The sequence below is a fragment of the Python bivittatus genome, unplaced genomic scaffold (genome assembly GCF_059951505.1).
Source record: "Python bivittatus isolate LINGU-HERP-01145 unplaced genomic scaffold, Pbiv_v1 ctg000310_np1212, whole genome shotgun sequence".
Classification (NCBI taxonomy): domain Eukaryota; kingdom Metazoa; phylum Chordata; class Lepidosauria; order Squamata; family Pythonidae; genus Python; species Python bivittatus.
Window position 1 is genome coordinate 371599 of NW_028277054.1, and position 15381 is coordinate 386979.

Consider the following 15381-nt stretch of genomic DNA (forward strand, 5'->3'; position numbering starts at 1 on the left):
AGTTGCAAATGATCCACCGGGGATCCCAACTTCCACTAGAAGAGCAATGCTGGAGGATGCCCAGCGCCGGACCTTTTGGGGCACCCCAGAGGAGTTCCGGATGAAACCCAGCGCTGCAGAACCAGAAATTCCGATTTGCTGCTGCTGAGACTGAATTGCGATGCCACAAATGGCGGGGAAAGGAAGGGCTGGCCTGGCTCTAGGTCATCTTGCGCCAGCACCAATCTTAAATTCCACCTGTGGGCAGAGAGCCGTTTCACTGTGCCTCAGCTTCCATTTCAGGTTTGCAAAGAATGTTTATTCTTACATAAAACAGGTCAATATACAGAAGAGATTTTGCAAGCTTAACAAGATATATACCCGCCTGGTTTGGCAATTTGCGAGGAAAGAGGCGTGATTAAACTAGGATATCTGCTGACCCTCCTGCCTGTCCCAGAGATCAGCCTGCTCAAACGGATTGCACCTCCATCACCCCCGTAAGCAAGACCCAGGTTGGAGGAGGCTCCCGTGAATGCCGTGTGAGTTGTGGTCATCTCAGGCACCTTTCACAAGCTGAGCCCAATCTTCTAGTCCCGGCTGCAGAGGCGAACTTGTCTGGCTGGTCAAAAGAGATGCAGAGCCCCTTCAGAAGATGGTGAGAATGGGGGAGACCTGGGCCCAGGCATCTCCAGAGCGCCGCCGCGTGAACGCCCCAACGGCTGAAGCGAGTCTGCCTCAAGGTGCTGGAGGAAAGGGCTGTGACGGAGGGGCACAGTGGCAGGGTCCGGAGCACAGGAGGGACAGAATGCAGGGGACGGGGTGCCCGTAGGTGCCAGGCTCTCTGGAGATGGAGAGGCAGCTGCGGTGCTGTCAGCAAGAGAGCCATGGTTTTAGAGAGCTGGGGGGTCCTGCACCAAGGAGCTCCCCAGGAAGGCATTTGGCAGGGCGGGTGGGTGATCTGGAAGGAAACTCCTGCAGACCTTCAAGAGGGCCCCTTCCTCAGCGGGGGATGACAGAGATCTCATAGAGCCGTGGGATCGTGGCAAACCCCACCAACAAGGGGGAGATGTCGATGTCTTCAGGGGGGACAGCTGATTTGAAGCGGAAGTTCTGCAGGATGCTGGTGATGAAGAGGAAGAGCTCGGCACGGGCCAGACGCTCCCCAAAGCAGTAGCGCTTCCCTGCAAAGTACAAGAGCAGAGAGGCCAGTGGTCAGGAGAACCCCCGTTGCTGTCCACAAATGGGAGCCTGAACCTATCCATCCTTTTGGGTTGCAGCTGGGGGTCCCTTGCCAGTCTCTTCCCAATTTGTACTGTGTGGATCGAGCTCATGACTGCTGTGGCTGAGTGGAAGGAGCCGTGGTGGCGCTTCTGGACAGCCCTCTGCATATGGAGGAGGGGCGGCAGGAAACAGGGGTGACCTCTGGGGGCCCCGTGGCCACACTTGGCCTTTGCGTGGGATGTCACAGGCGAGCCTCCAAAATGTAGCTGGGCCGGATGAACAAAGTGGCCGGGTTAGGTAAAATCTGAATTTAATCTCCTTTCATTTAGCCCTCCCTAAAATGGATTACACACGGACAATAGGTCTACTCCCTTGGGAGTGCCATGCGATTTCTGGCTTGAGAGATGGGGTGGAGGGGACTCACCAGTGGAGAAGGGCATGAACGCCTCGTTCTTCTTGAACTGCCCTTTCTCATCCAGGAAGTGCTGGGGGTCAAACTCCTCAGGTCTTGCAAAACGTTTGGGGTCCTTCATCACCGTTCCCAGCATGGGGAATACCTCCGTCCCCTGGGGGCATGAAATAAAGGAGGCATTTGTGGCTTTGAGGGGGATGGGAGCAATGATTCAACAGACGTGGAAGGCAGCCACCCTTGTGGACTGCAGTGGAGCTATAGCTGAAACATGGGAGCCAGAGGCCCCCCCGTACCTTGGGAATGGTGTACCCTCGTAACTGGACATCTCGCGTGACGCGCCGTGGCAGCGCCAGGGGTAGCATGTCGCCAAATCTCTGTATCTCATGAATCACAGCTTCGGTGTAGGGCATCTGCGGCCGGTCCTCCATGCTGGGAATCCGATTCCGACCAATGACGCGGTCAATCTCCTCGTGCATCTTCTCTGGGGAGACATCAGAAAGATGACTTTGGACATGCCTGAGAATGACTAGGAGCCAGAGGAGGTCTGCTTCTGCCCGCCCAGCTCTGGGCCGGGGACACCAGCAGCTTCCCGAGGAGGTAGAAATGCCACCCAGCACCCAGGAGAACGAATAACGGGTTTGAACTTCACAGAGCTTGAGGGTTAGGAAAAAGGAGTGGCAAGAGCAACTCAAGGAGGACTCTCTTATGCAGAGAGGAGGAGGAGGGAGGCAGGGGCGTAAGCCAGGAGTGGGCAGCTACCTGGGGGCATTTCTTATAAATCCCTGAGTTGGCCCTGAAGATCTCAACTGCTGGTGTTCCAACCAGTGCCCTGATTTCCAGCTGGTGGTTTCTGTCCTCTGCTCCCCATCTCAGTTACCTTCCACCTCTGGGTACCTCAGCAGGATCAGGAACCCATAACGCAAAGTGGTGCTGACCGTTTCTGTACCGCCAAAGAAGATACTAAGCGTGGTTGCGACCAGTTCCTCCAGGGAGAAGAATGAGTCGGGATTTTTTTCTTCCTTGGTGGGAGAAAAAGGAAATGTTTCATCGGGCTTATCCCCCAAGTCAGCCTAATACCCACCAGGATTACAACTCCCTCCAACCCCCAGCCAGCACAGCCACCACCTTGAGCGCTCATCTACTTGGGAGTAACAGTCAAAATCGAATGGCCTAGTTCTTGCAGCTACTTCTGAGTGGCATCAGTTACACTTAGGAGGAGACCCGGAGCTCCAGGTGTTTCACAGCTGGCCTGATTTCTCCATGTCAGACTTCTCTAGAAGTCTGGAAAGCTGAACCTTGACTCTGCTGCCAGCGTGGGACCTTTGTTGACTTCAACTGTGGACCAGACCTTGACTGTGCTCTTTGCTGGTCGGGGCTCCTGCCCCGTTGGAGGGCAAGGATCTGGGGCAGTTCCTTTTTAAACGGGCTTGGATGGAGCACCTCCCAAGGGTTTGTAGCTGGCCCCCCTCAAGTCAGAGTGTGTGTGTGTGTGTGTGTGAATCATCCTGCTCCAGGGGCCAGTCCTATTAGCACGTCAAGCTGTCCCCCCTCTACCTGCAGAGTTTTCACCAGGAAGCAGTCAATGAAGTCCCGCGGGGAGTTGGGGTCCAGGGTCTCTCGGTTGGCCCGTGCCTTCTTGGCAACAAATTCCTTCAGCTCCAAAAGCTTCTTGAAAGTCCTTTGCTGTGGGCCAGGCAGGCGTTGTACGATTCCAAAGAAGATGTCCAAGAGCTGCGGGTTCAGATGGCCGGTTGGAGAAGGGAAGAAACGAGGGTTTGACTGGTAGAAGACCCCGGGCAAGTGCAGCGGAGGTGGGACGCGGGGTTGGCAGGGGCCTTGGGTGGGCCACTGACCCTTCCCCCTTCCCCTTCCCCCAGGCTATTGCTGCCTTCAGGTTCACCAGCGCTGAAAGAGACCCCAGACCAGCCCATCAACCCTCTGCGCGGGACGGGGAGAAGGCGCCTCTTCGGGTGGGTTTCAAGCTGCCACAGTCTGGGGGCGGCCCTGGCCCTGCCTCTCATTGTACGTTGCAAACAAGGCCCGAAAGCGGGCGCCTTGCCCCCTTCCGCAGAAAACGTTGAGGGCACTCGAATTAGGGAGGTCCACAGAACATCGTTGCCTCTCTGCAATGAGGACAGGAAACTCTTCCCCCCACCCCCCAGTGCCACGGGCTCCCGGCAGTGCCTTTCTCAAGGAGAAGCAGCAGAAGAGGGTACCTGTCCCTGGGCTGTGCTGGCGAAGCGAAAGGTTTCCGTCATTGCGGTCAGCAAAGAGAGGAACTCCTTGTCTTCGTAGTCAAAGCGGTTGCCGAAGGCGATGGAGCTGATGACGTTGGACACTGAGCGGCTGAGGAAGTAGGTGGGGTCGAAGGGGGCTCCTGGGGGAAAGAGAAGGGCCCCTTGAGGCTGGGAACGCAGTGCGGCAACGTGTCTGCACCAGACCTCTCCCAGACCCGGGAGCTCGAAGAACAGCCGCAGACGCTGTGGCGTAGGTGCCTGGGCGTGTGCCTGGGCCGGGGAGAGCGAATAGGTTGGGGGGCCTTCAGGAAGACTGTGCAATTGGTTTAGGGGTGAGGAGAAGGGAGGGTTTCACGAGCAGCCTGCTGCATGCCTCCCTGAAGCCCGCTGCGCCAAGGGCTGGGGAGGCTGGCGAAGCAACCGAAGCCACTCAGGCCCCTATGCTGCCGCCTCAGACACAGGCGAACCAAACGCCCCAGGCTCACCCTGGCTCTGGCTGTGGATCTCCCAGGGCGGGTCAGACAGCCAGGGTGCCTCCTCCAGCCAGGCCAGCATCCTCTCTGGGGCAGCGCAGAGGGTGCGCTGGGGGTGGGGGTTGGCAGGAAGGGGAATCTGACCAGAATTGTTCTTGGTACCTCACAAAGGGTTCCTTTGGATGGCTCAATGTAAGTTCCCCCTTCGGATCTTGGGGCTTGTGGTTCCCATGGCCTTTGCTGGCCACGCATATGCCATTTTCCTGCTTCCCCCAACCCCCCCAAATGCCTCTTGGGGTCCAGAGATCCTCCTGCCTTTTGTGCTCCTCAGGGCTTCCAGCAGGAAGTGGGCTTCCTCCAGGATCCGCTCCTCAATGGATCTCTTTCCCAGCCCGAAATTCCGCAGGGTCGTGATGGAGAACTGTCGCAGCTGCTTGGCCTTTTCCCCGTTGCTGAAGGCGACCCCTGCGGAGCAGAAGACAAGTGGGGAGAGGGGCGGTGGGGCCCACCCTACCAGACGCAGGCTTGCCCACCCCTCTGGTCAAAGGAAGCGGAGCAGCAAGAGGAAAGGCAGCGCAGAACTCCCCTCCTGGAGGACAGAGAAGGGGGTCTCTCCAGGGCTCTTGAACGGCAGGTCGCGCCGTGGCCAGCCGTCCAGGAATCGGAGGGAGGGGGGACCTAGCGGGTCGCCTGGTCAGCCTTCCTGCTTGGCGCAGGGGACGTCCAAGAGAGCTTCCCTGCCGATGGCTGCCCAGCTGCTGTGCCTCCCGGGGGACCAAGGGCCCGGGCCGTACCATGGCCCTGGAAGATCCAGTCGAAGGTGGCCTGCTGCCCACGGTCCCGGAAGTCGTTCCCCTGGTCCACCAGGGCCTCCTTCACGGCCTCGTAGCCGCACAGCACCAGGATGCGCCGGGGGCCCAGCTGGAGGGTGTAGACAGGCCCGTACTTTTTGCTCAGCTGCCGGAGAAACAGGGCAGACGGAATTGGTCCTCGGGAGTGACCCTCCTGCGCCCAGCTGACCGCTGTGGCACTGGGGCTGACACTGCCGGGCAGGGAGGTTTCCATCGGGAAATCCATGGGAGGGGGCTCCTGCTGTGGGATTAGCCTTATTGGACAGCAGGGGTGCAGCCCCCGGGACCCTCAGCTCCTTCACGCCTGATGTGCCTTGTTTTACCGATGCTGGGGGCCGTCTTTTGCCCCACTCTACTTTGAGGTGATTGTTCCTGGCTAAGAGCTAAGTCTTAAGGTCCCTTCTGGCTCAGGAGCCCTTTTCCCCCCCCCCCCCCATTCCTCACCTGGCTGCTCCCAATTTCCTATCTGCCTGTTCTGCTGAAAAGGACTCCAGCAGGCAATGAAATACAGCGGAGCCATTTGCCGGGGGTGGGGGGTGGGGGGTGGGGGGCATATGTGGAAGGTCTAATTCTATTAAAGTTAAGATTTAGCATATATTTGCATCTGCTCTCGCTGGGCTGCAATCTCTCTCGCTCTCTCTGTCAGGTTTTAAAACATCAGGAGGAGCCTGGTACACCTTCTCTGACTAATGCATTTTATTAGAAAGCAGAAGCTTTGGTGAGCATTGGAGGAGAACAGCTGTGGTGGTCCAAAGTCAAAAGGAGCCTCTTTTTCCCACTCACCCACTAACCTTTGGGATGAAAAAGCAGCGTTTATGAAAAGGCAGCTCGTGAGAGCTTATGCCTTTTCGCAAAACTGGTTAGTGGGGAAAGTGACTCTGAGACTCCTTCTGATTTTTGGCTACTCCGGACTAACACCGCTCTCCTCCTAGAAGTTTTGAAAAACGATTGATGATCTTCAGTCAACCCTGAATCCTGGTGATTAAATGGGCAGGTCCCTGCTGTTTTCTTAGCAATATTTTTCAGAAGTGCCAGCACCCGAGCACTGCAGGTACACCCAAATGGCTCTTTGACGTAGCGGTTAAGTACCCATATAGAGACATGGCAGGAGGTGGAGAGAGAGAGAGAGAGAGAGAGATTTCTCTGCCCTCTTCTTTTCATGCTCCTGTCGAACGCACAGCCCTGTTTTTTCACTAGTTGGAACAACTTCTACGCTGCTCCGTTTTCAGAGCCTCCGAGCAGCTTAGCTTTAAATCCAGAAGACAGAAACACAAATCAGTGTATGCAATTACTGAACAGTCGGTTGATCGGATGCCCCACAACTAACAGCAGGCAGGCTGATTTGAAGGGGGGGGTGCACGTGTCTCACAGTGAACCGACTCAAAGCTGTCCACGAGAAGCAGGTCCATTTGCAAAAAAGAGAACAGCGGGGACTGGATTGCTCTTCCTGGGGAATATCTATTGGCCGGGTCACAGACTGGATGGCACGTAATCAATCAATCAATCAATCAATCAATCAATCAATCAATCGTGTTCCTGTCCCGGGGCGGTCCCTCCCCAGGGCGAGCTGCTGGAACTTCTAGGAAAGTAGATCAGGCAGAAAACGAGTGAGAAATTGTAGGAAGGGACTGAAGGGAGGCCTTTGACCCTCCGAAGAGGGAGGGGGAGGGAGAGTCATTAAAACTCTTGGGTCCAGGTCTCCACCAGCCTCCGGGCAACCGGTGCAAGGGAGTCCAAGGGCAGGAAGGACCGGTTGTGCTCGGCGCGCGGGGGGTGGGGGTGGGGGGGGCAGAAGAAAAGTGGAGGGAGGGGAGGCATTACCTTGATGAGTGAACTGGGCAGATTGTTTCGGTCTATCCAGAGCAGGTTCCCAATGAGGGGGAGGGGATTGGTCCAGGGGGCATCTTGCCCCTTCGGCGCATTTGCTGCCAAGTGGAGAAGACCAGAAGGCAGGTGAGACAGACGGCCAGGACAAGGGTCCCTGGCCCCAGGAGATCCATGGGCCTGGCAGCTCCCAGGACTTCTAATGTGCTGCTGTGAAGAGAATGACAGCCTGACTCTCAGGGGGATCTGATATACCAGTCCAGAAGGAAACGTTACGCCCACCTGATCATCCAAATTATGCAACAGCCTAGTTTTTTCCAAGCCAGGCAGGAGAGCAATTCTTGTCCAAGGGCATTTCTGCCAATTCGGATACACGTTATCTCTCCTTCGATTGCTGTCTGAGCTGAAGCATGCAGAGGACGCCATCGACTGGCACCATTCAGGGCTGGGCAGCGGAAGGAAATCGAGGGCCCTCTACCCAGCATGGAAGCACGGCCAGTCTTGGAAGGAAGGAAGGAAGGAACCGACGGATCAAAAACAACGGCAAGGTTCTAGACTCGCGTGTTAGAACTGGTGAGAACCGGCACAGACCCCGTGACCCGCAGACAACATACAACAGGGCGCTTGCCCGGGGTTGAAACGCCCTCCTGCCCTCCACTTTTCTTTTGTGGGGTGTGAGCGGCCGCAGGGGGGCTCGCCAAAGCTGTTCTCGGAAAGTAGGTAGGGAAGCCCAGCCCTGCTGCTGGCTGGCCTGGCGGCCCCCTCGCCAACCAAGCCCGGCCGTTGCCTGGGAGGTTGGCGGCTTGGGGGCTCTGGGCTTAACCTGCCAGGGGTCAAAGGCTCCGAGCAAGGAAGGGACTCCAGCTGAACAGTTACTTATTTAGCACACGTTTGTGGCCGCCCAACTCACCCACCGTGACTCCGTCCCTGTCCTTGCTCCAAAGCTTGGTCTGATTTTACGGGGAACCTTTTGCGAGGCACCACAGTGACGGCCTGTGCATCACAATGCCGTTGTGCAGATGATGCAACTGAAAGAGTTGTGGGGGGAAGAGAAAGCGAAGCAGGTTCCTCTGGGGAGGCACGGAGTACGCTCCGCCCGGGCTGGGCAGAAACCCAGAGGCCAATGTGAGGGTCGAAGGGGCTGCCGAGGGACTGGGAACATGCAGGGCAAGGGGGGTTCATTGACTGGGCAGGCCACCTTTGGGTCAGGTGCAAGATCACTAAAACTGCAGACCAGCGGTCCAGGAGGGAATGGCGGTCAGCCTCTGGAGGGGAGGGAGTGCGCCAGGCACCGTAGCCGGCAGGAGCAGGGGCCCTTGCTCGATGGGAAGCAGGCGCTGGAGACCGTCTGCTTGGAAGGGGTTGGGGTGAAAAGGAGCCGGGAGATGCATTGGCGAAGGGTGGGCAATGGCGATGCCCTGCTTTGCTCATCTGCGCCCAGCCAGCAATCTGTCCAGGGGATGAGGCAAGCAGAAAATGTAATCTCCTTTGGAAATCACTCTGGGCCTCATGAAGGACATGGTTGCTCCTGCAAGATTGCTGTTGGTGGGAATTTGGCTGGAGGTGATCAGGAGGGTTTGCAATTTTGGCACAGATTGCTGGTCTGTCCTGAGCGCGCCGTCCTTTGAACCGCCTGCATCAACCGGGTGCACTTCACTCCCCACTCATTGCTGTTGCTGTCGGGTGGGTGCAGAAATGGCACGACGCCCTTCATCGGCCCTGCTTGGGACAAGGGAGGAAAGGCTTCCGCTGGCAGAGGAAAAGGTATGGTCCATGGACTATTTCCAAAATGCAGGTGGGGTGAAGCTTACATGGGGATTTGAAGATTAGATTATAAATGTAATGGGATATGTTTTGACAAAGAATTATTCCTACTTAATGCATTAAAAACTAGCACTTATGATACTCTTATTATTCCTAAGACCAGAGATAGATTGGAAGTGATCTATTTTTCATATCTTTTTCTTTTTCTTTTCCTTTTCCTTTTCTTTATATTTTGTATTTTCAATTTTCTTTTTCATTTCTAACTTTTAAATTTGCACCTTTAAAATTTCAATAAAATATTATTAAACAAAAAGAAAGAAAGAAAAAGGTCTGGTCCAGCTGAGCCAGTCCTGGGTAGGGACCTCTGAGCACCAAGAGATGTTCCGCTGATTCTGTTGTGGCCTTTCTGTGTTTTTGAGGGGTCTAAGAGGAGCATTTACAATTTCCCTGTGAGAATTGCTCACCCCAGCGGAGACACAGATGTACACCTACTTAAGCACTAGGGATATACACTAAGTGTATGTCCCAATCCCTTTAAAATGTAATCCATAATCTCGTGATAGTAAAATATGTTTTATTCTTTTTTAAAACATTGTCCGGGCTGTATACAGGAACATTTACAAAAAGCATTTTCATGCTAAATCCAGCATCTTGTCCCCTATCTTTCTAAAACTTCTGTATAAACAGCGTTTATTATAAAGGGAATGCATCATATTCAGAGAAAACTAAAACAGGATTTTCCAAATAAATTCACTTTAGGAAGATTGGCTGCAGCAGCCTCTCTTTCAACACTCTCACACACTCCTCCAAGTCTAAATACGTTTAAACCGTGATTAAAATACAGATTTTTTTGCTTATTTCTCTAAACATGCTTTTAATTGGACTTTTAAAAGCCAGTCAGATTTCTAAGCTGGATTAGTGCTTGTGGGAACAGGACTGGGGGTCACTTTCCTGAATCATCCTTGTGTAGAAAAGCGGCTATAACATTTTCTGGAGGCGGAGGGCTTGGAGGGACTTTGAGAGAAACGAAGAGGCAAACGCAGACAGGAGGAACACGCAGCCTTTGAGGCATTTTTCAGTGCTTCCAGACTGCCCTGACTTCACCCTCCAAGCAACAGAAATCAGCCGGTGTCCCCATCCTGTCACTGTTGGAGGTTGGGAGACGGTCTCGGGAGACACGTGGGGCAGCATCCCCTGACCGGGCGCCAGCAGGACGAGAGATGGCCAGGGGCCGGGCACCCGGAGAGCTGGAGAGCCACATGGTGGGTCGGGGCTGAGGACGGGGCAGCTGACTGAGGTGGGAGAGCAGAACTGGGGTGCTACCAGCTCCTCCACAGGAAACTGGCCCCCTCCCGGTGCCCCCGACCGAGATCCAGGAAAGCGCAGGAGCTGCCCCGAGGGAGCCATCCGACGGAGCAGACCCGAGCGCCGGGGTCCTGGTTCAACAGGCACAGCAGCAGGAAGGGAAGCGCTCGACCAAGAGCTGTGCTGGCTGAAAACAGTCCCCGGGGCGGCGGTGGCCGCGGGTGCTGCAGGTGCCTAATCACGGAAGGAGCTGGAGGGGGGCGGAAAGAAGCCCCCGGGTCAGCGGGGGAGCATGCGCAGCTCGTAGGTTGGGGGGATGTTCCCAAAGCCACTCATTTTGGGGGAGACATCAACGTCCTTTGGGTGCAGGAGGGACTTCAGGGAGAAGTTTTGCAGCACGGTGGTGAAGTACAGGAAGAGCTCCATCCGAGCCATGGCTTCCCCCAGGCAGACGCGCTTCCCTGGAAAAGGGGGGAGGGGGGCGGCATCAGTCTGGAGGTTACTTTGCCAGGGGTGCGTAAAAGGGAGCCGCATCCCGCTCCAGGGAAGGATCTCCCCTTCGGGTCCCCTCCCTCTCAGGAGGCATTTTCCCCTTCTCTTATCAACGGTAACCGCTGCCCTCCCAGTCTTCTTGGGGTGAGAAGCGTGGGGGCCACAACACTTTATCTCCACACCAGGATTGCTTCAGCTGAAGGAAGAGGGATGTGGCTAAAGGCACTGAGGGAGGGTGGTAATGGTGGTGGGGTGGGGGCTTGGGCCAAGCCCTCGTTCTCATCTGGCCCAGAGGGAGAGCCAGGCCAGGGCGAGTGAGACTGCCAGCCCGGGGCAGACTTTTGGCTTTCAGGGGCCGGGCCACACGTGGTGCCCCCTCCCTACACCCCGGGGAGGGGTCCTAATGGGAGCCAGGTGACTGGGGCTTTGGAGGCAGAAGCTGTTTCTCCTTCCCCGGCTGTAAAAATACGACTCAAGGGGATGAAACGGCGGCGGGGCTTGAAGCAGCTCCTGGGCTCTCTGCCTGCCACTGTGCTGCTCTTGTGGGTGTCTCCAGAGCAAGAAAAGCAGAAATAAAAAAGAGCAAACCATGAACCCAGCCTTACCCGAGGAAAATGGTACAAAAGCTTCATTCTTCTTGAAACGCCCTTTCTCATCCAGGAAGTGTCCGGGGTTGAAGTTCTCTGGGTCGCTGAAGTATTTGGGGTCACGTAAGGCTGAGCCTAGTAAGGGGAAGACATCCGTGCCCTGCAGAAACATAACCCCCAGGACCAGACTGAGCCTCCGTTAGCCAGATGGTCGAGGTCATCTCCGCACACTCCTCCTTCCTCTCTGGGAGACCGTCCTGCAGATGAAACTCTCCCGCAGCCTCACCTTCGGCAGATGGTACCCCCTGAACTGAGTGTCCCGGACCACCGTGTGGGGTACTCCCATGGGCACTATGTCCGTCAGCCGCTGGATCTCGTGGATGACAGCATCCGTGTAGGGCATCTTCAGCCGGTCTTCAGTGGCAGGAATGCGATTGGGGCCGATGACCTGGTCAATCTCCTGGTGCACCTTCTCTGCCAAAACATCAAGAAAATGCTTCTGGGGGAGCTGTGGAGGCGGTGCCCCAGGGCCCTCAACCCAGTGGGGGGCCACTGCCTCAGTCCTCTTAGGAAACAGGGCAGGCCTGGGTGGGCACTTGAAACTGGACGGGAGCGGGCCCTCCTCCCTCTTTTTCCAAGCACTCCTGCCCCGTTTTCACAGCCAAGGGATAAACGTCCATATAAGATGGCTGCTATAAGTCAGTGGGGAATAGCTTCACCCAAATGGTCACCCTCTCCCCCCCAATCTTTTTTTACAGCGAGGCCATCCCGATGAAAAGCACTCCGCTCACTTGCCCAAATTCCCGCTATGCCCATGGAAATGTTCCTGCTGGGGCTGACCGGCAGAGCTTATGTGGGCCCTGGTCTGGGAGGGAAGGGTTAGACCTCTCCTCCTGATGCAGAACTGCTTTCCTGACGCTGGCTATTAACTTCCTTTTTAAAAAAATGACGCATTTGTTCCATTAACCGCCCACAGGGCTCTAAACCCATGAAACAGCAGGCTGCGCGGGCCTGTGCTGTTTTCCACAGGTTTTAATGGGTCTTCTATAAGCTGCCTGTTGCGATGATTGCCAGCGCTCCATTCAGACCAGTGGGATTCCCAGCAGTGAGGGCCTTCCAGGAATGTGTGCAGAACAAGCTTCTCTTGGGCAGGTCTCATGCAAACTGCCCCAGACTTTGGCCACCATACCTTCCACTTCTGGGTATTTCATCAGGAAAAGGAGTCCGTATCTCAGGGTGGAGCTGACAGTCTCTGTCCCAGCAAAGAACAAATTGAGGGTTGTGAGGACCAAATTCTTTAGGTTGAATTCACTGGAAGGGTTTCCTTTTTCCTTCAAGAGAAGAAATTGTTTACCTCAACATTGTGTCTTCTGTGCATGGTGAGTAGAGGGGGGATCACACTAGAAGCACATTGATTCAGGAGGTCCAAGATTACAGGCCACTCACTTATTTACTAGCGGGGTATTCTGGGAGCTGAAATCCAATGGCTCCCTGAAACTACTGGGGGAGCAAAGGGAAGCAGGTTGGAGAAGACTGATCTTAGGTGGGGGACATCATACTATCACGAGACAGGTCCACTTGTCTGTGTTGTAGGAAAAAGAACCTGTTCCTGAGATGGCTTTCTACACCTAAATAGACCTGTATCATAGGATGGACCCCAGTGGGGCTTTTCCATTTCCCTCCCACTCCACCCCTTCCTCTAGTCTCTCAAATTTCCATGCTTCTCTCTAGTGATGAGAAATTCCTGGTGGTACCTTCTCCATCTGGATGAGGAAGCAATCAATGAAGTCCCGAGGGTTGTTGGGATCAAGTGTTGCTTGGTTGATTTTGATTTTCTCAGCAATGAAGTCCTTCAGCTCCTCAATGAGGTAGTAGATGCGGTTGTGTCTTCCAGGCAAGTACTGCATGATGCAGGAATACATGTCATAGAGCTGGGAGGAAAAGGAAAGAAACCTGGCTTGTGCATTGGACAAAACAAACAAGCAAGCAATGGTATCGCTGAGTGAGGCTAGCCACAGAGTCCCAGGAAGAAGCCCATTCCCGATTCTGCAGGAGGCTCCATCGGGAGAACTCTTCCCTCCCACACAGACGCCTGCTCCAGCCTTGGCTACTACCTGTGCCCAAGGAGTGCTCATCTCTATAAAACTTTCGTTGATCATACGCAGCAAGGAGAGGAAGGTCTTATCTCCGTAGTCGAAGCGGCTGCCAAAGACAACTGAGCTGATGACATTGGAAACCGTGCGGCTTAGGAAGAAGGTAGGCTCAAAGGGCTGACCTGAGAAACGTAAAGCAAATGGCTACTTGAGAGTGCAGTTTTCCCTGAACCCTGCATGCACAAAGCACGAGCTCCATTTCAGTGCTGCTGTGGAAAGAGCTGGGCGTGATCTTTACCAACCTTTGGTTTTCCTGAATTCCTCCAGTAAGTACTGGGCCTCCTCCTGGATCCGCTCTTCAATGGACCTCTTCCCCATCCCGAAGTTCCTCAAGGTGGTGAGAGAGAAGCGACGGAGTTGCTTCCAGCGCTCCCCGTTGGCTAGAGCAACGCCTAGAAAAGAAGGGGAAATGGTGCCACTGAAGGCAGCCCCTTCTGTCCTATGAAAGCGTTTTCCTCCTTGAAGCAATGAACCATCATTGTAGAAGATGAGAGAGCTCCCCCAGGTGTTCCCTCAACCTCTCACCAGCTTCTCCTTCTACCAGAAAATATTTCCACTGGATTCTCTTGAGGAGATGCCCTAGATCCGGTCCACTCACCAAAACCGTTGAAGTTCCGGTCAATGGAGGCCAGTTCCCCTCTGCCACTGAACTCCTCAGCCTGATCCACCAGAGCTTCCTTTACTGTGTCGTGCCCACAGAGAACAACCACCCTCCGGGGTCCGAGGTAGACTGTGAACACTGGGCCGTATTTGTCTCTCAGCTGCAGGAGAAACCAGAGGAAGAAAGATAAAGGAAGGGCGGACAGAAGTTTATGAATGCTTTCTTTGCCAGCCTCTACCTGGGGCCATGGCAAGAGATTTAGGCCAGAGGCAGGACAGTTTTTCTTTTCAGAAATGTTTGGTGAAGGCCCATAACTTAGACGGCTCTAAAATGGAATTAGAATGATCTACTCTCTGTGAAGGATTTGATGAGCCTTAATGTTTTAGTGGCACTTCCATGTCTGGGAGCTGTCTACCTGTGTAGCCTGCTTGCTGTGAGGCAAATAATGGGGCGGTCTTGCCTTCAAGCCCAAGACCTTTGGCTGGCTGTGGAGCTGTCAAACCGGGCTCTGAAAAGGCTCTTCCCCATGTGTCTTCATGGAACCAGAGGTACCTTGAGTGACAAGGGCGGGATGTTCATTCCCAGAGCTTAAAATGGCTCCGTCTGGGCAACTGGAGCTTCTGCTCAGACACCTTGTGAGCCTTGAACTCCCTCTCCCTGTGGGCAGCACATCCAGCCTGGTTTCCTCCCATGTACCTTCTTGCACCAAAGAGGGGACAACTCACCGCTAGGAAGGACTTGAAGGGCTCGCTGGTTTTCACCTGCAGTAAATTTCCAAGGAAGGGCAGCGGTGTGGGTCCTGGGGGCAGCCTCCCCTCCTTGTGCATCCGCTTCCACGCAGCGATGAGCAGCAAGCAAGAGAAGCAGATGCCCAGGAAGATGCCCAGCGCGCCCCCAAGCTCCATGATGGCCACGCTTGGAGTGCGCCTGGAAGCCCCCAGAACGCTGCGGCTATATATCTGCCTCTCCAGCGGTGAAACCCAGGAGCTGAGCAGGAAAACAAGATTGGGTTTCACAGTGAAGTGCGCTGGGCATTCACCTGGCAGGGAGGGAGGCGGGGAGGGGGCACCTCTTTGGGCAGAAAGGGCTTGTGGAGCTCCTCTGGCCTAAGGCCGGGGTGGGGGGAGCTTCCCACCCTAACAAGGACGAGCAGGCAGAATTTCCCTAAGCCGAGACTTGTCGGACCCAAAGTCCTTTGAATGGCCAGGTCTACCTTTCAGGGGCCGAAGTGTTTCATTCCGTTGTTGCAGAACAAGAGGGGATGCTGGGAATTTTTTGTCAGCAACATCTGGCTGGCCAGGTGGCAAACCCAGAAGACAGAGCGGTTTGGAAATATTCTTTCTGGGGCCTGGCCTCCCCAGAGCGATGCCTGCGGGCACCGGGAGGCCTGTTGATACCTCCCGTGGTGACTGCCAGAATTCTCGGCTCACCGCATTACGAGAAGCACAGATGCTTTCACTTAAAGAACAAAAAAGGAATGCC

General features: G+C 55.0%; 2 protein-coding genes across 9 annotated transcripts; both read right to left on the reverse strand.

Annotated features, from left to right (window-relative positions):
• Positions 1-276: 276 nt before the first annotated feature.
• Positions 277-5279, reverse strand: LOC103067203 (cytochrome P450 2A11-like). Of its 3 annotated transcripts, none has more exons than XM_088139639.1 (9): positions 5117-5279; positions 4638-4787; positions 3829-3989; positions 3167-3343; positions 2490-2631; positions 1906-2093; positions 1625-1766; positions 960-1160; positions 277-598 (listed from the first exon to the last, which is right to left on the reverse strand). In XM_088139639.1, the coding sequence occupies exons 3-8, from the start codon at positions 3868-3870 to the stop codon at positions 979-981; spliced, it is 873 nt and encodes a 290-aa protein (XP_087995765.1). In that variant the 5' UTR covers positions 3871-3989; positions 4638-4787; positions 5117-5279; the 3' UTR covers positions 277-598; positions 960-978. The 3 variants fall into 3 exon arrangements, with proteins under 3 accessions (XP_087995765.1, XP_087995764.1, XP_087995762.1); XM_088139638.1 differs by having other exon boundaries at positions 277-846; XM_088139636.1 differs by having other exon boundaries at positions 277-1160.
• A 5061-nt stretch (positions 5280-10340) lies between these two features.
• LOC103066171 (cytochrome P450 2G1-like) lies at positions 10341-14804 on the reverse strand. Of its 6 annotated transcripts, none has more exons than XM_007443024.3 (9): positions 14625-14804; positions 13897-14059; positions 13541-13690; positions 13260-13420; positions 12900-13076; positions 12335-12476; positions 11432-11619; positions 11164-11305; positions 10341-10527 (listed from the first exon to the last, which is right to left on the reverse strand). In XM_007443024.3, the coding sequence occupies exons 1-9, from the start codon at positions 14802-14804 to the stop codon at positions 10346-10348; spliced, it is 1485 nt and encodes a 494-aa protein (XP_007443086.2). In that variant the 3' UTR covers positions 10341-10345. The 6 variants fall into 6 exon arrangements, with proteins under 6 accessions (XP_007443086.2, XP_087995769.1, XP_087995766.1 ...); XM_088139643.1 differs by having other exon boundaries at positions 11432-11605; positions 12321-12476; XM_088139640.1 differs by having other exon boundaries at positions 13897-14131.
• Positions 14805-15381: the final 577 nt, after the last annotated feature.